Source organism: Colletes gigas, unplaced genomic scaffold (assembly GCF_013123115.1).
Source record: "Colletes gigas isolate AHSC1104 unplaced genomic scaffold, ASM1312311v1 Colletes_gigas_Sc00016, whole genome shotgun sequence".
Classification (NCBI taxonomy): domain Eukaryota; kingdom Metazoa; phylum Arthropoda; class Insecta; order Hymenoptera; family Colletidae; genus Colletes; species Colletes gigas.
Window position 1 is genome coordinate 101,661 of NW_025106645.1, and position 22,061 is coordinate 123,721.

The window sequence follows — 22,061 nt, forward strand, 5'->3', positions numbered from 1 at the left end:
AATATGAATATTCTGTAATATCATTAGAATATCTTTGAAACTTTTTTCAAAACCTTATACAAATGACAATCAATTTCTAATTACTTTATACATATTGTGTTTTTAAATGAGATTAAAATGAGTTATTCAGTCATTATAATATATGTCAAGTTATGTCAAGATTTTTTAATAAATGTTCATCACTTTTAGCAATAATAAACTATATATGAATTATTAACAATAATTAAATATACGAGACAGATTATCCATATCACATCCTTACTTGAGAGTCTCTAACGGAGTATTACCCCGCCATCTGTGCTTCGTGTACTTAACCACGCTACCACTCGGTATTTGCATGAAATACATTCATGACAACATGAAGCTTTGATAAACTTTCAAATAGAGATGCCAGAAAAGCACCGCCGGGTGCACACGCACACATGCCAGATACGCGTACGTGAGCTCGTGGAGTTTCGGAAAGTCGACAAAGGCAAACTGACGCATGGCCTCTTTCTCGATTCTCCGAAGCTGCCCGAAGTAATTTCGGATCGCCTCGTGGGAGTCGAGAGAGAAAGGCTCACATTTGCCTTCTCGCTCTAAACAACTGAAATCCGACCTCCCGTCAACGGCATACGATTTGGATTCTCGAGCCGAGATTCTCGACTGCCCAGGCATTTTTACTTTCCGACCTATGTAGGCGCACATAAGCAAAGTACCCATAATGAAAAAAAAATTTTGTAAAATTTATTTTACGGAAATACACGTTTTAAGACCTCCTGATCATATTTTAATTATTGAAAAAAAAGAAATTTTTTTTATTCCCATGTATGAGCACACATATGTATATTATTATTACGATTGAGTATAAATAGCTAAATGAATTTAAATGAAACTTTACATTTAAGTTTTATGTTCTCATTTCAAAGTCCGGTTAGACTTTGACTATAATCAGTCCATGGATAATAATGATTATACCTCTTGTTTCATAGTTGTTCCGATATATGTATAGGCATAATGTATAAAAAATCTTTTAAATGTTTCATATAAATCTTAGGACGAATTAAATTTTATATATGTTATACAGACGCGTAGAATGGAATTAGGAATTAAGAAATACGTAGGGTATTCGTATACATGCTTTATTCCCGTTCTTTCAGCGTCGGAAAAACAAATGAGCCCGTCCTGGGCCTAGACCCTCGCCTTTGTCGTCAGCCTTCTCCCCCATCGGTAGGGGTGGGAGTGTTGACGGACGAAGGCCAGACGCGGTCCCTTGCCAGCGCCTCGGCTTGGGCCTCGCCTTTTCCCGACGCCTTACATATAAAAAAAATTATATAAACTTTTTCGCTATCTTCTCTAGAAAAGAAAAAATTAAATGAAATCTTATACATTACATGCTTACTTAAATCGCATTGAAAACGAATACCACAAATGTTTTAGAATAATGTGCAAAATGTGATTACGATTTTCGCTAAGACAAATTGAAAACTCGGTTCTAACAAGGAAAAGTTGGAATGGTACCCGATTTTGGGTTAGGTTTTACTTTGAGATATTAATAAAGTTATTACAGGTACTTATCTTCAGAAATAGAAATACATTCAACAACCAGCGTGGCGTGAATGATAAGGTATTTGCCTGCAAGTTCCGAGCTTCTTCTGCTCTGCAGATTCAAACCCTGCCAAAACAAATCCTTTTTTTTATTTTTTCAATCATATTTTAATCGTACACTAAATGTGACATTATATTTTTGTCTGACCTTCGAATATTTTTTTTTTTAAATTGAATTTAACATATGTTATTTTCAATGTACGAAGTACATGAATCTGGATGGTACTTTTCGTAAAAACAGTGAAAACATAACAATTTCAAGCACCACCTACATCTAATGAAAGTTCTGTTTTCACAGAAATAACAAAATTTTGTATCTAACTCTGATGGAAAGGCCGCTTCATTTACATTGATAAAATGTGAACGATTTTCGGATAGTCGTACCTTGTAGCTCGTACTTTTTACCTTATACTTCAGGTAAAAAGGGATATAGCTGGGAAAAACAGTTTTATGACATTACCTGCTAACTTATGTTACTGTTCTACAATGAAACGCTATGTTTTGTACCTTTAAAAATATTCGACTATGTCCTTTTAAAATTTAAGATACAACCCATACTTTGTATTAAACTGGCAAACGGGATCACTTTTCCTTTGTTTCTAGTTAGTTCTATTTAGTTTGTCATAACAAATTGATACGGTTATCTCAAAACAATCGAGGAAAATCATTATTAATTAATTTCTGCAATTATTAATTCTACTGTTTTGTTTATGTTATAAAAGTAAGAACTCTTCTTATTGAAAAATACCACAGCGTGCACAATACTGGTAAAGAGTGGAATCTCATTTTAATTTATTAATTTTCAATCTTAAAGTATTTTGATTTTGAAAAATCGTATTAATAATATATGTACATTGTTGTATGACTAACTCATAAGCCAACATAGATACCGCACTAGAATCATCCTTACACAAACATCCCAGTCATAGGTTCCAAACTCCAGTCTTTCTAGCCTCCTGTACCCGCTTACTCATCCTGTACCCGGTTACTCACTCCGTACGCCACCATTGTCACCCTCAAATATATAAACGACGCACATTTTTGGACTCAAGTCAGATCTCTGTACTTAGTTTGTACTTACTAACGTGCGGAACTTGCCGTAACGATCGAATAAAACCACCAGTCTCTCTAGTAAAGTGTTGTTCTTAATCCCGCAACCCGGGATCCAACAACATATGCACGCTCATACATGGGACTAATAAAAAAAATTTCTTTTTTTTCAATAATTAAAATATGATCAGGAGGTCTTAAAACGTGTATTTCCGTAAAATAAATTTTACAAAATTTTTTTTTCATTATGGGGGGTACTTTGCTTATGTGCGCCTACATAGGTCGGAAAGTAAAAATGCCTGGGCAGTCGAGAATCTCGGCTCGAGAATCTAAATCGTATGCCGTTGACGGGAGGTCGGATTTCAGTTGTTTAGAGCGAGAAGGCAAATGTGAGCCTTTCTCTCTCGACTCCCACGAGGCGATCCGAAATTACTTCGGGCAGCTTCGGAGAATCGAGAAAGAGGGCATGCGTCAGTTTGCCTTTGTCGACTTTCCGAAACTTCACGAGCTCACGTACGCGTATCTGGCATGTGTGCGTGTGCACCCGGCGGTGCTTTTCTGGCATCTCTGCTTTCAAATAACACCCTGTAAACATATTCTAACCTACCATGCATGTTAATTATAGATAAAATACTTTGTGTTAAATGTAAAATAAGAAAAAGAAAATGAAGAATCCTGCGAATGATCATACAAAACCTTTTCGTTTTGTTAAGGTTTACATAAAACAAATTAACAGTGTTAGTAGATTGTCATTTCAAAACTTAATCAGTAATCTGTACTCACCCGAGTTATTCTTCTTCATTATTTAGAAATCCAGAACAGTCCTGAAATAAATTAAATATTTGCAGTATTTTCTCATTTATATTGATCCCAAGCAATGTCACCAGATTTGGCATAATTGAGTGCATCGACGTCGACACTAGAAACGATGAACTTCCTTAGCGTGCTTCCTAACGCAGTGGTGGGGATAGCAACATACTACTGCATGTATACTACCGCAAGAGCCATGTATACGTGATCTCGGCACTTCGCGCTATTTCGGGAAATTGAGAAAGAAGGCGAGTGTCAGCCTTTTCTTCTTGCTCTTGTAATAGCTGAAATTCGGCCTCGCGACAATCGACATAAAATTGCAAGTTTCAATTGCCTCAGCATTTTTAGTTTCCGCCCTATGCATGTAGATATAAAGGAAGTACCATAATGAAAAGAAAATTTCGAAAATTTGTTTAGCGGAAATACACGTTTTAAGACCCCCTGATCATATTGTGACTATTAAAAAAAGAATATGTTAATAGATTTCAATGAAACTTTACATTTAAGTTTTATGTCCTCGTTTCAAGATCTGATTACATTTTGAGCGTAATCAGTTCACGGATGATGATGATTATACGTCTTGTAGTTTTTTAATTATTCCGATACATATATGTATATTATTTATGAAAATATTTTAAAACATTTTATACAAATCTTAAGACGGATTAGGATCAAATAAACTTTATCTCTATCTATCTGCTGTTACAACAATGACTCATGCAGGTTGGTGACAGTGTTTTGTTTATACGCCTCGCGGGTCATAGGGCCGTAAAAATGACGAGGAAGAAAAAGCAAAGACATATGTAGATGTACATAGCCTAGTCCCCACAGGTTTTAAAAGAGCAATAATTAAAAATAAAATTCTACTGCACGATTAGCAGTCAATTTAATGAATTTTAATAAAAAAAAGCAAGACGAATGTGGAGGTTTTAATATACAGCGTATGCTAATGTTACAAATAAATAAAGACTTTTTACATTTTCCTCCTGATGGAAGGAGGGAAATTAAGATCCATCAGATTTCCATTGAACGGTAACGTCCACATTATTGTTTTCCCAACATTTAAATTATTTTGTCCTGTAAAGTTAAGTAAAATATATAACATCTAATTTTGTGTAACTAATTAATAGGTTTATTGAAAAATGTAGCGGGAAAAGTCAGTACTAATCTATTTCTGTAGTAATTAATTCTTCTATTTAGATTATATCTTTAAAAAATATTTCCTTTGAATGAAAGTTCTTACAGCGTGCATGGTATTGGCTAAGAGTGGTTTTTCATTTTAATAAATTTTATTTATTTCAATTTCTAAATATTTATTTCTTAATTAACCCTTTACGAGTGAGACAGCTTTAAACAACATTATTCTAAAATATTTATTATATACGTCTTTAACATGGTTTAATATATAATATATAAGATATATAAATAATATATATGTATCGGAATAATTAAAAAACTACAAGACGTAGAATCATTATTATTCGTGAGCTGATTACACTCAAAATCTGATCAGACCTTGAATCGAGAACATAAAACTTAAATGTAAAGTTTCATTGAAATTCATTCTGCCGTTTAGACACAAACATATTAATAGCATACGTACATGGGCACAAAAAAATTTCTTCTTTTTTAATAACCGCAATGTGATCAGGAGGGTTTAAAACGTGTATTTCGGCTAAAAAAAAATAAAAAAAATTTTTTTTCGTTATGGGACTTCCCTTATATCGTATGACGATTGTTGCGAGGCCGAATTTCAGCTGTTACAAGAGGTAGAAGGAAAGGCTGACACTCGCCTTCTTTCTCAATTTCCCGAAGTAGCGCGAAGTGCTGAGATCACGTATATGTGGCTCTTGCGGTAGTATAGGTCTGCTATCCCCACCACTCCGTTAGAAAGTACGCTAAGGAAATTCATCGTTTCTAGTGTCGACGTCGATGCACTCAATCATGCGAAATCTAGCCTCACTGATCCTAAACCTATTGAAAAACTACCTAAAAGATAGGTAATCGCATTATCAGTGTTGCCAGACTGTAGAAAACAAATATTCCTTTCAAATAAATAAAAAACTCCTCTATCCACTCATCTTTATACATATACTCGTCTCGTCTCATAACAACATAATGTTCGCTTGTTTTGCTTTTAAACTATTTGCAAGGAGTAGTAACTTATTGTCTGAGGCGCCTATATGTAAATATGTGGCCTAAGGGAAAAGGAGTTTGAGTATGGCTGACTTAATGTATCAGTCTTTGAAGTGTCTTATTTTTTTTTCTTATTATTATTCAAACTATTCAAATAATCAAAAAATCCGAACTGTGCACCCAACTCCACTTTACACGCCGTTTCTTACAGCAGTGGGATAGCACCCTTAGCCGCGTGCGTACCTGTTTACAAATCCGTGTTGGTGTATTGACATTCTCGCGCGCATTTGTAATGGAAACGAACGAGAATACCTGTTTAACGTGCAAATATTGCGCTGCTACTAGGTTCCTCTCTCCCAACAGTCTTGGCAACGACAATAACACGAAACGGTGTGAATAGTAAATCGTGAAATTTGTCGTGGCGCCCGTTTCACCTCTCCTGTAGTTTCCAGAATTTTCTTGCGCAAGTGGATCAGACGACGAATTCAAGCCGCAATCCGTTCTACCAAGAAATCCCATTGAAATGAAACGCAAATAGTTCGCATAGTCGATGTAGGGTCGTCATTCGAGTACGTGTAGTTCATATATCCGCGTGATTGAATGGAAGTAGCAAAATGTCTCCGCCGTTAATAAATATATAAAAAAAACTCCTTAATTGGAAGTTACGGGATTTAAAGAAACAAATGTAGCACAAAAAAGAACAAAAAGTTATTAAGGCCACTTTTTCAAAATTTCAGTCACGAATCTTTTTTCAAATGGAACCATATATTTCCTCTTCCATACTCTTATAAATTATTACAAATACAACGACGTGTGGTATTGTACTATAAATTTCAATTTTTGAAAATTTTGATTTCAAATTTTGCAAGAAATTTTGTTCTCGCCAAATAATACAATCCCAGGGGGGAGGGGTAAAATGAAAGAAATCCGGTGGTGGAAAAGTAAGGTCCACCCTACTATATACATCTATTACTTCTAGTCCTAAAAAAACATGGCGTAACTCACTAGGGGGCTGGATAGTTCCCGTTGAGAGTCACTGTTTTAGAAAACGTTCAAGCATCCGACAGAAGAATCGGCCAGTCTCCTGGACTTCCGCTATTTATATCGTTGATTTGCCTCACGAATCCTGTTGAACCCGATCGCGGCTCTCCCGAGCACACGAACGTGGGCGTGAACTTTTCAATAAAGTCAGCCTCTCTCTGGCGAATACCTGGTTGAACGCGTCTATCGGGATCAATGACACACGCCCGCAGATTCCCCGGAGGTATCCTCTACGAGATACGTAGAGGCATCCTGTAGAATTCCAACCACCTTCCTCGACTTCACAGCAGGACCTACTGGTTTCTATTTATACATCGCGCGAGACCTTGCAGCTTATGGCTCACGCGCTTACGGACTCTGTTCCGGACCGGATGAAAGCGCTGTCGCGACCCAGACGACGCACCGCGACGTGCAGTGTTTCGATTTCGGTTAATTACGATGGATTGTATCTAATTTTGTTGTATAGCTTTTTACTGCCATGCCCCCATAGCTGGATCCCCTAAGTCCAGATCGGTTTAAGGATTACTTTATAGGGTCAGCTGCCCCAGTATGGAATACTTTTTTTTATACATATATTTCACTTACTTGCAGAACTTTTATAAAAACATAGATATTATTCATTTATAGGAAATTTTATGCTCTTTTGTCTGGTAACAGTCAAATTTTAAATATAATAACGGTTTAGGAAATGTTTACTTTTTTTACTGAAGTCCTCATTTTCCATAGTAGGCTCATAGTGTTTATAATATGGAATACTATATTTATATATATTTATATTAATATATAATTATATGAAATATATTTATATTTATATTTGAAGAAATAATCGAGCTAACACAAAAGTGATGCACTTACCTTATTATGTATAATATTAAGTCAAAGATCGCTTTGCAAAAACTGAGACTGCGATATTTTCTTTAATATTCTTTTACGAATACGTGTTGCTTTGGAATTCGGGCATATGCACGTCAGTTGCAATAATCGTAATCAATTGCATTAATCGCCAATAGATGGCAAAATCACGATTCTTTAATATTGTTGTGTTCTAAATTAGGAACGTATTCCATATTAGGGCAACTGACCCTACATTAAAAGTTTATTTCCATGCGCATCATGGAACCAAATGCATTCCCAAGTTTTGGTGGAATAATTTGTTTTGTTAGACTATTGGAATTGCTTGAAAAATTACGAAGACCGATTTGTGACGTACTCTGAATAAAATTGAAGCATGGAAGGGCCCCGTACTAAAATTTTTTGTGCACAGCCCTGCAACTTTCTAAGACGGCCCCGGCCTCGCGTGTACGTTCGACAAATTTGTGCAAACTTGCCGACGCAGCACGTCGATGTGAACTGTACTTAATGCCCAGCGTTCACAACACCAAACACGTGAAATGCATCGGTGTAAATGTCAGGGTCATCGGTATAAGTAGCAGCCTTTCAGACGAATACCGATTAAATGCCGACGCTTCCACTAGATTTATACTGAGAGAAACCATTCTAATTGCATAATTTGCAGCTCGAAGCAGGCAAATATGGAATCATAGTTAGCCAGGATAACAGAAACCGCTGCTTCCGCTAAAAATCTAGTCGCCATTTTTAAAGTTACCTCCGAAAAACGTCGAGTTAATTCAGATTTGTTGTAAAAACCAGCAATTTACACTCTTTATATACTAATAATAAATTCAATATAAAAAATGTGTTTATTCTATTGTTATTCGAACAATTTTGTCACTGATCGGAAAACGAGCAATTACAAGATAACAAACGTTTGTAGAGACAACGTGTGCACTTTCTCTCTCGATTATTGTCATCGATTATTAACCTTGAACTTGACCTTGGGCGTGTTCTCGACATACAAAGTAGCACGAAGATGATCGCGTCGAACGAGCCCTGACCTAACCTATTCTAGGCTATGTCTCCGTTCTCCGTATACAGACAAAGCCTAGGAGAGGCTAAATCAAGTTACTCTGCTTCGCAGAATCAATCGTTACGGGTGTCATCTTGTCGGTATATGTTTCATCGAATTCCGACGGTCGTCCGAAATATTTGCGGCTAAGAAACATTCTCCGCAGGATTTTTCCTTCGTGCAACTATTACTGTCCGCTTCGAGGCTTTCGATTTAAACTTTTTCATTATCGACGAATCCATCGAGGTTCGCTCGTTTCAATATTTTAAAATCGTACGGACAAACTCCCCGCGGTATTTTTATTTCCGCTATCCTACGTTCGAGGTTTTTGATACAAACTGTTCCGCTCCATCGAGGTTTTCGATATATTTCGAATCGTACGGGAACGCGGCGAAAGAAACCGTAATTTCGAGATCGACGATGGCTGCGACGAAGTAAAAGTCGAATTGTGGCGCGCAGAAAAAATTCGTGGTGTCGGTACACGCAGTTTTTTGAGGAGCTCTTTTTGCTGCAGTGGTCCGGCCGGTACAAAGAAAGCGTGTCACGCCTAAAAATACGCGGGGCGCGCAGGTAGATGTGAAAAGGTCGTAGGGGCCCGGGAGGGGAAGCAAAAAATAAAAAACGACGAAGGAATTGCACAAGAGCAACGATTTGGTAGTCAAATCGCCAGGCACGTTCCCGCCTCTCTCGCGGCACAGGTACTTCTCTCGCAGAAGTAATACGAAAGCCTTCTTCGTTTAAGTGTTTTTTTCTTCTCTTCCCTCGTTCGGGCCGCCTCTTGGTTATTGCACTTGAATTGCCTTTTACCGTATCGTTCTTAATCCCCAAAATTGCATCTCGAAACACCAGACGTATAGTTTGATACAGAAAACAGTCCCTTACCGATCGCGCGATACGGTTTTATCATTTACTTTCAATTCTGGACTAAAGCTTCTCTTCTCGATCTTCTTCTTCGTTCACCGCCGCCTCTTGGATCTTTACTGCACTCGAATTGCCTTTTCCTAAATCGTTCTTAATCTCGAAAATCACGACTCGAGACACCAGACGTATAGTTCGATACAGAAAACACTCTTACCGATCGTGCGATACGGATTTAACTTTTGCGTTCGATTCTAAACTAAAACTTTTCTTCTCGATTTTCTTCTGTCTCCTCCGCCCGACTCTTGGGTCTTTTCCCCGTTATTGCACTTGAATTGTTTTCTCCCGTATCGTTCCTAATCTCCAAAATCGCGACTCGAAACACCAGACGTTTTAGTTCGATGCAGAAAACACTTACTGGTCGTGCGGTACGGTTTTAACTTTTTTCTCGGTCTTCTACGTTTCCCTTCGCCACCTCTTGGGTCTTTTCTTCGTTATTGTACTCGAAATGCCTTTACCCATATCGTTCTTAATCACGTAAATCGCGACTCGAAACACCAGACGCATAGTTCGATACAGAAAGCACTCTCTTACCGGTACGGTTCTCTACTTTTGCATTCGATTTACACCGCGGGCTGAATTACTCGCGCGCCGGCTGGAGCGTACCAGGCACAGAGGCATGTCCGCGAGGAATTTCAATGCGCCATGACTCGCACAAGTGCGGAGAATTCAACGTCCGCACGTGCAATGTCCGACTGTCGGGGCTGTTACATAAATGAAATCGCCGAGGCACTGGTTATTTCGTTCATTTCCGAGTGCTGCTTCACTTTCTCCGGCAACGTTCGCGCACCCAAAGATACGAAGCGGTCCCGTCGCTCAAGAAAAGGAACGATTTCGTCTCGGAGCCGTTCTTTCGTCACGAAACGCCGGTCAACCGGATCCTGGAGCGTTCACCAAAGGAGAAATCGTGTCGATTTGGTATGGCCGTTTACTCGAAATCGGGCTAGTGAATATCGACAGGCTGGAATATTCACTATTGTCGAACCAAGGAATTCCGTGCGTCGAATATCCACCGCGGCTGCTTTCCACATTTTTCGACTGTCGACGCAGAGGTATCGTCTTGAGGAATTTGTCGCTTTCTCCGCGGGTCGGAGGCTCCGTCGCGCGCATCGTGGCGAACAGTATAATAATCGGATCAAGCGGCAAATATCGCGACGAAGTTGTTGATACGCCGCGAATCGCTTATTCCGTGAAAAGTAAAATGTAAGGAACGGACAACGTAGGCGATCGGTATACGTGGCACAGGATTGGCCGGGTGACATACCTCGACACGACACACACCGGTGTGTTCGCACATCGGCAACCTGTGCACCCACTAACCACTAACCGGCGAACCACGGGAGGCCAAGATGTGCGCGCGCCAGGATAATATATGTATCTACGTGCGTTAACCACGTGAGATCGGCCAGCATCTTTCCACGGGCCTCTTTGGTGGGGACTTAACCTATGGACTGCTCTTTCTCTCCGTCTTTCTCGCGCGCGAACCTTGGATCCCCGGGAAATCGCTAGAATCTTAAGATCGCCGGATCACTGCGCGGCCACCGGCTGTGCGATCTACACTGCGCAGCATAATTATACCGCCGCAGATATAGCGATTCTCGAAATTGATCCAGTGCTTTATTACAGGGTCGGTTGCCCTAATATGGAATACGTGTTTTTACGTACATGGAAATATCGGTTTTTGACTTTCGGTCAGGCTGGTCGCAAGCTCGAGGAAAGAACGTTCCAAACGTTTTGCTCGATTTTCTCTTCGATTACGTTGTCGAGGAGAGAAAAACGACCCGCAAGCGGAAATAAAGGGCAACTGCGTCCGCAAATTATACTCCTGTTGAGCTCGACCCGTCGATCTATAAACGGGGTATCGGTTCTTTTCACGATCGAGGCTCGATCGCGTTGCTGACGTATTCGTTTCAGCCGTGGCTCGTTTCCTAGCGCAGTCAGCTTTGTTTTTACCGCAGACGATTCCTCTGTTATTTACTCGGCGCAGTAGGTAGCGACGGTGTCTCGTTCGCCAAGGTAGGCGCCCACTTTTGTATTCGCCACCCCGTAGACGGCGAGTTCTCACTCGGCATTCTCGGCAATCTCTGATCGACGAGTTTTTATGAAGGTCGTACGAACTACGTGAGCCGTACCCACTTACCCAGCTGCATCGCGATGCGCGTGTTTATGCTATTTGCGGCCGAGCCGGACGTACGAAAAATACGCCGACGTTACAGGTGTAACGAATTCGGAAAAAATGCTTTCACCGACCTTTTTTTTTCACCACCATTATACACCGCGGGACAAAATTGTAGGACGCTTTGCATATACTCGCGTCGATATTTAAGTTGACACGCTCGAATTCCAGCAACGTATCGCTAATTGCTAACGCGATATTATTTAGTTCTACATTCTAACTCGTACCATACATTTTCTGTTACGTTTAAGTCCGAAGACTGAAGTTTTGATAACATTAGGGCAATTATAAACCAACCACAGTCTGACAATTACGGCCTTGTGTTCCAGACCGTTATCTCGACAGTAATGGCCAATTTTTCGGTACATTGTTTCAAATTTTTTTTTAAATATCCAAGTATATCCACTTATTTATAATTCTTTCGATAAAAATTCAACTCCTGCTTTGTAATAAAATGTTCTTTCTCCTTTCAACACTACTTAGAAATAATACAGAAATATGTGAAGTGTCATACTTTGTTCTACTATACGTTTCATCATCCATAACTCGAAAATTAAGGTATGCAGAACATTTGTTCGTACGACAGTTTTTAATCATTTTAGTGTGTAGATTCATCTCTTTAGACATTTACATGTATTTTAGAAACACTCTGTATACTTTCACCTATGACGTTCCCCATTTTAATATTGCTTCTGAATCTGTCCTTGGTCGAGCTACGTCGCTCGTTCAAACGGGAAACCGCGAACCGCTAATTTTCGATAGCAATGTGCGAGACGTTGTTGACCGATGCGCGCAATTGATTGAATAATTACGGTTATTCCAGGGATAGCCGTTCCAAATACAAGGGCAAACAGGTTGCGCTTAGTTTCATTCTTTTGTCCGATGGCATTCGGCTTGCAATCAGCAGCGCGATGCTTTATCTTACGATCGCTGGTCAATATTTCGAATTCCCATTTGCAACGTCGAAGATGAAAATGGCGGCGGACTACGATAATTTATTAACTAGTCCGGCAAGTCAAACCTGTTGGTTCCCCCGCAGACGTGTGTTGCGCGTCCCGTCCGAACGCGTGGAACTGGTGTTCTTTGATATCTTTCTGTAGAAAATTGTCCGCTAAGTCTTCCTGCTTTGACCATTCCCTAATTTCAACTTCTGAATTCACCGGTTGAATTTCCTCGGTTTCCGTCTGACGCTTAACTTTAGGGTAAGGTGCTCGAAAATTGTCCCCTTAAGGCTTTTTGGTTATCGTTCGAAAATTATGTATATACAAATCTGAAACAAGTTGTAGAGTAACTTGGAAGCCTTAGTTACGATGCCCTGGTATCGACTTGTCGGAACAGTTTATACACACAAAGTAAGAAATATATGTATATGTAAAAGTATGCATTTTTCAAGCTTTAGAAAGAACGTTCCCTATTTCGTTTTTTTAATTATAGTACTGATATTGTCTCCATTAATTTACAATTTATATTAGACAGTTGCTTGATAATACGCAATTACAGTAATGTTTAATAATACGTATCGTGTAAATGTTAATTAGAAACATTATTTTGCCTAAAATTCTCGTGCGTTAGTAGATCGAATAGATTACGGAACCAACTGCCGACGTGTGAGCGTACCACTTTTCCACCCTTTTGATACTCTTTAATAAGTTATAAATATGACCATATGTGTAAAAAAGTTTCATTCCATCGGCAGTTCACGAGCTGGAAGGACACCAGGAAACCGAATCTCGTCGTCCGACCTCCAACCCCTTGCTAACCATTGCTGGCCAGTGTTTACCATTTACTAGTAAAAGATGACCAGTGGCAATTAATTATTTAAACTTGCATACCATATTATTTTTATTTATTTTATTTTATTGCTTGAAAGTACGCTATTTGGCTATTGACCAGTTTCTGCTCTATCGGTATATATCTTTCTGTATTTGACAATTTATTTTATTTCATTATGTTAATGTGGAGTTAGGTTTATTTTCATTTTATTTTGGAAATTTTCAACTTGTTTCCTTCGTCCCTGCTTCGGTCACCGCTACTTCATTCAATGAAACATGTGATCAGCTGTGTGGCTGATCCAAACGATCTAGTTGCCTTTCCCTGGTAGTTTGATTTAGGGAAAATGGTTCTTCGCTGGAAGGTGTACGACACCGTTTCCTGCGGAAACGCATACCTTCTGGCGAAAGTCCTTGTCTTAGGATCCTTCTCTTTGTCAGGCGTCCTAAATCGGGTTCTTTTGGTTCCCGGCGAGATGCGTTGGAGAAATAGGGAACCAGTTTCAGGAGCGTGAACTCATTTTTCCGTAGAATCGACTTACCAACAAGCAGATGATTCAATCCTAGGATTTGCACAGTGCAACATCGCGTCGCGTATCTCTCAATTTTACCTCGTTTTCTTTGATAAAATAATTGCTTGGTAGAACTAAACGAAGATATCGAAGGAACTTTGATTCCTTCTATCTTCCAAGTTTAGTAATTTAGAATGTAAAAGGGAGATCGATAGAACTTGGATTCCATCTATCTTTCTTCGATAGAAAAAAGTCCTTTGTCGCGGATAACACCGAGTTAATGGCTGCGAATTTAAAATAGTTTTAAATGATTTTTCTACATATGCTAACTTTACCGATTCTCATGATTGAAAGTATATAGTTCTCGGTGGCACTGTACATTTAAACAAAGAGGTCACTCTATAACCATCGATTTCTTACGAAGTCGATACTTCAGTTTATGCAAAACCAAATTTCATGTACTCGAATATTGAAACGATTATAGGAAATGCGATTTTAGTGTTTGGCTGCATCGTCGCTTTCTAACAATAAGCATTACATTTGTAAGAAATGGCAACCTTGCGCGTGTTACTAATGGCAACCCTGTACTCGCTGTAAGGGAAGAAATTTTCTGCGTTTGCTAACTTTACCGATTTCAGTAGTTTAATTGCAATACTTTTCAAGATCACCATTCTATAAGGGAGGAGGTCGCTCAAAAACCACTAGTTTTTTTACTAGGTCGGTATTTCAGTTCATATGGTATTATACTATTTCAGTATTATTCCAACTTCCATAATTGACGGAATTTTTTCCATTCTTCTTTTAAAATATTTTTAAGGTAGGTTATGTTTATTTGTTATTTTATGTTTTTTGATCTCTGTCCCCAAATAATCCAACAGGTGTCCGATTGCATTTAAATAGAGACACTAAGGTAGAAAGAAAGGAATTTTTGAACACTTGGTCCTATTAAAAAATCCAGTCCTTTCCCTGTCCTAATTTTTTTGCATTATTTTTTTAATTACTTTTAAGAATATTCATCGATTCTTGACAGTTTCTATAAATACTAAATTCCCTACTTCTGATACCACCATTAAGATCCAAACCATGACGGATCTACCATCATGCTTTACAGTTGGTATTATGTTTTTCAAATCTAATGTGCCAGTGTGCCGCTTTTTCTCTATCCTTATCCTTTGCCACTTTCAACTGCTCCAAAGATATTAAATTTACCTTCGTCTGTAAGTAATATTCTTTACAAAAATTGTTTATTCTCTCGTTTATGCTTTTTTGCAAATTCAATTCTTTTTGGTGATTTGATGCCACTAATCATAAGTAAAGGTTTTTCCACGATACACAACTATGAAATCAACATTTTTTTTTAATTTTTCGAATATTTTCAAGATGTACTGTTGTACTTCCTAAATTATTTTCTATTTGGATGATTATTTTTGAAACAATTACATTTGAATCTTGTCGAATTATTTGCAACACAAATCGAATATCCCTATCACTTAAAATTTTAAGTTGACCGCCACGTCTCTTTTTGTTTTTACAGCTACTGATTATTTCAAAATTTTTTATTATGTATCGAAGAATAGAATTCTTCAATTTTCTTGCATTGTACTACAAAAGACAATTATTGGTGTTCATTAATTTATATTACAAAGATTATTATCTTACCACATATTTCAGCCGAAAATGTTATAAACTTTTTTACTGATAATTATCAGAAATTCATTAAAGGTGAAACCTTGTTAAATACAGTAAATTTTCAAGAATGTTATTACTTATTTCAAAGATTTATCTATAAATGGGATTTTTTTTCAACATAGTTTATACAGTATGATATATATAACGAAAAAATGAGACAATATAGATACTAATAATCATATATAGAACTTAAATGATATTAATGGAATAATAGTTATTTCAATAATGTATATAATGATAAATTTCTTTAGTATTATAAAATGTCCTTACAAAATATTTACTCTGTTTCTTGAGCAGCAGGGCACGAAGATGGTTTTAAACCTCGTATACTGAGGTCATAAACAACTTCCTCTATTTTTTTAATGGAGTACTTCAAACTGTCAAAACGTTTCCTTAGATTGTCATTTTTAAAATTTAATAATCTGAAACCTACGTTTAGTTCATTCACAAATCTTGCAATCTCTATAGGCCGATTGTAATCACCATTAGTAACACTATTTACAGCAAAACGACTCTGAAACATAACAATTCAAATGAGTAATAACCATAGTTAAATTATAAATTATACATACCAATTCTGTAGATAATTGTAGTAAACCCATTAAGAAATCTTCCAAGTCCAAGTGAAAACCATCTTCTCTATTATTTTTGACTATATTTATAATATAAATTTAATATAAAAGAAAAGAAATATAAGTAGACATGTATTATAAATCACATACCTCCTAACATTGCTGCAACAGTTTCCTTAGTAACCAAAACCTTAATTTCTAAATATATTACTAAAGATGCTAAGAAACATAATTTTTGTGTAACAAAACGCCAGTGGTCATGAAACCTATAGTATTGATCTTTTGGTACAGCTTTTGCAAGTAACTCATAACTTTTACGTACATCTTCAAATATTACTCTTGCTTTTGCACAATATTCAGATACAACTGTGAATAAAAGGAGACATAATTGCATTGATAATATGAAGATATATTACGTATGTACATACTTATGTTTTCTTCCAAGTTATTTTCATTATGAATATTCTGTAATATCATCAGAATATCTCTGCAACTTTTTTCAAGATCTCGTACATTAAAACGGATTTCCTTCAACAAAAGAAAATAAATATTAATTTACTTTACATATGTTATGTTTTTAATCATGATTATATGATTATGACATAAAGCTTTCATGAAGTTTCAGATAACGATCTGTCAACATACTTTAACCTACAATACATATTAACTATACATAAAATACTTTATGTTGATTGTAAAATAAGAAGAAAATTAAGAATCTTGAAAATGTTCATACAAAAACGTTTTACTTTGTTAAAATCTACATAAAACGAATTAACAGCATTAGTAAATTGTCACTACAAAACTTAATCAGTTAACTGTACCCACCTCACGCAATTCTTCTTCATTACTTAAAAAGTCATGAAATGAATTAAATATCTGCAGTATTCTCTCACTCATATTGATCCCAAATCTATTGACAAACTACGTAAAAGATAAATATATCGTGTTATCAATAATTTACCAAAACGAGATCTTATCCCTGCATACAAGATTAGTGACTCCCAATCAGTATGGCCAGATCGGGCAGTGTGGCCAGATCGGGCATAATTGAGTGCATCGAAATCGACAACAGTGACGACGAACTTCCTTAGCGTCTAACGGAATGGTGGGGATAGCAGGCATACACTACCGCACGAGCCACGTGTACGTGAGCTCGGCACTTTGCACAACTTCGGCAAATCGATAAAGAACGCTAGTGTGAGCCTTTCCTTCTTGCTCTTGTAAAAGAGAAACAGCTGAAATACGACCTCGCGATAAGTGGCATACGATTCCAAGCCTCGACTGCCCCAGCATTTTTACTTTCCGACCTATATGTAAGGTATAAGGAAATTTATAAAGTATCATAATGAAAAAAAATTTTGAAATTTTTTTTTAGCGGAAATACACGTTTTGGGACCCCCTGATCATATTGTGACTATTGAAAAAACGATATTTTTTTTTGTTCCTATGCTATTAACATGAATGCATTAACCCTTTTAGTACCGAACGACGATATATCGTCGTTCGCTATACTTGCGAAAAGTGCCAACGACGATATATCGTTGCGTATACGATGGTGTCTTATTCTTCGCATTAGGAGAAAGCTCTGTCTCAAAAAAAATTTGTAAAACATTATAAAGGGTTTAATTTTATTGCAAAAGCATTTAAAAAATTATTTTTTAGAGGCCTTTTTCGCTCGGGCGAACCAGCAACTCAACACTACTTTGTGGCGGAAACGTATGTATTCTGGAGTCGTCATATTATACAGGGTGTTCGGCCAACCCTGGGAAAAATTTTAATAGGAGATTCTAGAGGTCAAAATAAGACGAAAATGAAGAATATCAGTTTCTTGACTGAGGCCTCGTTAAAAAATGATTAACAATTAAATTAAAAAATTTCAAACCGTACTGGAAAAATTATCTTCGATTGCAGGGGTCAATTACAATCATTTTTGGTAAATACACATATCTCCGAATTCCTACCCACTTTCGAGAAAAAAATTCGAGTGGGTACTGAACTTTTTAGATGAAATTAAAATATTTAAAATCACACTAAAAAAAATTATATTTAGTTACAGGGGTCAATTACAATCATTTTTTATCATTACACATACCCCCGAAATCCTACGCATTTTCGAGAAAAAAATTTCTAACCGAAAATCTAATTAGTAATTAGGTACCTAGATTTTTCGACGAAAAAAAAAAAATTTCAAATCGTTCTGGAAAAATTATTTTCGGTTGTGGGAGTCAATCACAATCATTTTTGGTGAATAGACATACCCTCGAAATTCTGCGTGTTTTCGAGAAAAAAATTCAGTACGGGCTCCACTTTAAACGTTAATAACTTTTTAACAAAGCCTCATCATATTTTGAATTGATTATTTATTAAAAAATCATTGAAAATCAAATACTTATACTTTATGCTACGTGACCTATATAAAACTGTGATCAAACAACGATTATTCTTATGCGTAAATATTGCTTGTAGAAGAGAAACTTGTTTCTATGTTTTTATCATATTTTATCATTATGTTATTTATACGATTTGCAATAAATATTGAAATGCAATTGCCATTACTTTATTCTTTCTTTATTTCGTAATATGCTGCTTTTTGAATTTTGTAAATATCATTCTTAGTTTGTTTTTTACGAGCTTTTTCTCTAACCATAACAAATTCGTCAAATTGGCTCGGTATTCTTCGCATAGGCACCCGTTTTTCGCTCGGTACTAAAAGGGTTAAACGACTAAGTGAATTTCAATAACGAAAAAAATATTTCGAAATTTTTTTTAGCGGAAATACACGTTTTAGAACCCCCTCATCATATTGTGACTACTACAAAAAAACATATTTTTTTTTTGTTCCTATGCTATTGACATGATTGCGTCTAAACGGCTGAATGAATTTCAATGAAACTTAACATTTAAGTTTTATGTTCTCGTTTTAAGGTCTCATTATATTTTAAGCGTGATCAGCTCCCATATAATAATGATTATACGTTTTTAGTTTTATAATTATTTCGATACATACACATCATGTGTAACAAATTTTTAAAGCGATTTATATAAATCTTAAGAAGGATTAAGATCAAATATATTTTTCTCCTATCTTTCCTAGACAGGAAAAATTAAACGAAATCTTATGCCTTGCATACCTACCTAAACCACATAAAAAACGTATTCCACAAATATTTTAGAATAATGTTGTTCAAAGCAGTCTTACTCGTAAAGGGTTAATTAAGGGTTAATTAAAATGAAAAACCACTCTTAGCCAGTACCGTGCACGCTACAGAAATAGATTACTACTGACTTTTCCCACTATGTTTTTTAATAACCGTATCAAATTGTTACACACAATCAAATGATATATATTTGACTTAACTTTACATAACAAAATAATTGTAACGATAGGTAAAACAATAACGTGCACGCTACCGTTCAATGGAAACCACGGGAAGGTGGTGGTCACTTCCATCAGGAGGGAAATGTAAAAAATTGTTATTTCTTTGTAACATTATCACATGCCGTATATTAAAATGTTTTTATTAATGTAATGAAATTACAATATAATGAAAAACTAACTCGTGAATGCATTAATTTTTATTAATATACACACGAGCCATAAAAATGGAAAAATGATATAATTGTTTACATTTCCAAAGGATGGGATGTCGGGATAGGACGTTTGCGATTAAGCTGGCACGTTATGTCGTGCATTGTTGCTCTTACGGTACCGTGACGTAAGTGTAACAAGGCGCGACATTCTACGTCATAGCCACACTATCTACAGCAAACAATTTCACTAACTAAAAATATACGGCAAAATATAAGCAAATAAATGAAGAAAAAAAATGATAGTTAGAGCAAGCAGAATAGTATTTACAGCAAGCGAAATACGTAAAAAAAGTAACAACGCGAGACAAATTGAACGACTATTTACATATTAGCGATGTCCAAAAAAAAATATTTTGGACATCACTAACAAGACTGCGGTTGCAATGTAAGCGCTTTCGCGTGACGTTATGGCACATACATGCATCACACCTTGTTGCGCCTACGTCACGGTACCGTTGACGTAACAAGACCAGTCTACCGCGACGTCGCATGAAAACGTTTATACTGTCATTGCAGCCTAATAGTACGAATTTACTAAAGAGCTTTTCTCTGGAGAGAAAAATCTCTCTAGAGAAAAGCTCTGTAGTAAATCGGTACCTTAATTTTCGTCATATGACGTAGCGGGAAAATTCTCAAAGTTATTGTCATATGTTGCGTTTAATCTTAAATTACACTTTTGCTTCTTAGCAAATCTATGATATAAATTTTTGGAATACAATAGAGCTAGATGATCGTCATCTACCTCCATGGGTTGAGAGTTTTCCCTCTGCGCCTTTAACGAAGATTTCACAACGCAAATAGAGTTGACGCTGGCCGAAGAAAGTTTATATCGTTTCTTTGTTTTTATGTCAGGTAACATGGAAAACAATCTTTCTGCATCGGCATTGGAATTTGGAAGTGATCTAATTGTATTTACTAATTTCATCAATTCAGGAAATTTAATTTTATAGTCCAAATTTCGCGTTAATAAAATTGTTTTCCAGAAACCATCGAATTTCATCTCGATAAGCGTCTGTCTACCTTTCGTTGTAAATTCCAAAGGCAATACTGACCATTCTGTTTGCAGTCCTTCTTCGTCGAAACCGCCGAATTTCTGAGCGATTAAGAGAACATTTCTGAAGGAAATGTCTCTATTTGTATCATTTAATATAAAAGTTGGTTCAAAAACATACAACATGCTAAGAAATTCGTCATCGATTGCCAATCGATGACGAATTTCGTTTGCAGCTGTAATATAAAACATTAAACAATTTTTCCTTACGGTTTCTACGATGTCGGACTTGCATTCTGCATTCAGTTGATGCAGAAAATTAAGACACTCTGTTCCTAAATTTATGCTATCAAATGGAAGTTGATTTTCGACTACAGAAAAATTCATCATTCTTACTAAATCCATGTGTTTCAAAAGCTGCGGTTTCAGAAAATTGCGTAATATATCGCATAAAAGTTCTGCCGCAGTCTTTTGAAGCAAATGAATTCTTGTCTCTTGAGTTTGAAAGAAAATGTTAAATTTATAAAAAAACTCAAGAGCGTAATTTAGAAAATAAAGATATGCTTTGGCCTCTGGATTTTGCATCGAGATTAACAGACGTTCCCCGGACTCTGATTTCTCGCTTATTGTCAATTCTTGCAAAAAAAGCAATACAGAGTCCCAATTCTCTAAAAGTGTAACTACGGATGTATAATGCGATAACCATCGCGTAGAACACAATTTTAAAATTTTTCGGTCGGTTATTTGAAAACATTGCTGAAATTCGCGGAATATAGCCGAACGTTTGGGACTACTGTATATGTTACTCTTTTTATAATTCTCAATGTGACACTGAGAATCTGCGTGATTATAAATCGTCGATAATCGACATGAAAATTGATTGTTGCAAACCGAACAGAACCACGAATAAGGGTCGCCGTCGACTTTATGCAACCATGGCTTGAAATAATCATTCTCAAGCCATTGAGGCATAAAAGTCCTTTTAGAAGTACTATTTTTTTTATGACACCCAGATTCTCCGTGTCTATACACGTTTGAGGAACCGCAAGAATAAGACTTATTGCATAAAGTACAATAAAAACGACTTCTATCATGGGGTACTGCACGTATCCATGATTTAAACCTATGATCATTTATCCATGAAGATAAAAAACCGCGCTTACACTTATTCTTCGATTTCACAACCGTTTCCATGATATAAAAGCAGAAAAGCGAAAGAACAGAAAATTACAGAAATTACGCGAAAGCTTTTTTTCAATTTAAATATCTCAGAATGACCTACGGCACGTACCTTTAAATTTGTCCTGATG

The 22,061-nt window shown here is 36.6% G+C and overlaps 1 protein-coding gene across 1 annotated transcript; it reads right to left on the reverse strand.

Annotated features, from left to right (window-relative positions):
* Positions 1-15,819: 15,819 nt before the first annotated feature.
* Positions 15,820-17,186, reverse strand: LOC122400168 (translin-like). The gene is made up of 5 exons (XM_043401480.1): positions 16,995-17,186; positions 16,595-16,694; positions 16,317-16,532; positions 16,167-16,246; positions 15,820-16,108 (listed from the first exon to the last, which is right to left on the reverse strand). Exons 1-5 carry the CDS (start codon positions 17,064-17,066, stop codon positions 15,872-15,874), a joined length of 705 nt encoding a protein of 234 aa, XP_043257415.1. The 5' UTR covers positions 17,067-17,186; the 3' UTR covers positions 15,820-15,871.
* Positions 17,187-22,061: the final 4,875 nt, after the last annotated feature.

Coding starts and splice junctions, on each gene's coding strand:
- LOC122400168 (XM_043401480.1), bottom strand. CDS start 17,066: ATGAGTGAGAGAATACTGCAGATATTTAATTCATTTCATGACTTTTTA. Junction 16,533..16,594: donor TAACTTGGAAGAAAACATAA/GTATGTACATAC, acceptor TTTTATTCACAG/TTGTATCTGAATATTGTGCA. Junction 16,109..16,166: donor TACAATTATCTACAGAATTG/GTATGTATAATT, acceptor GTTATGTTTCAG/AGTCGTTTTGCTGTAAATAG.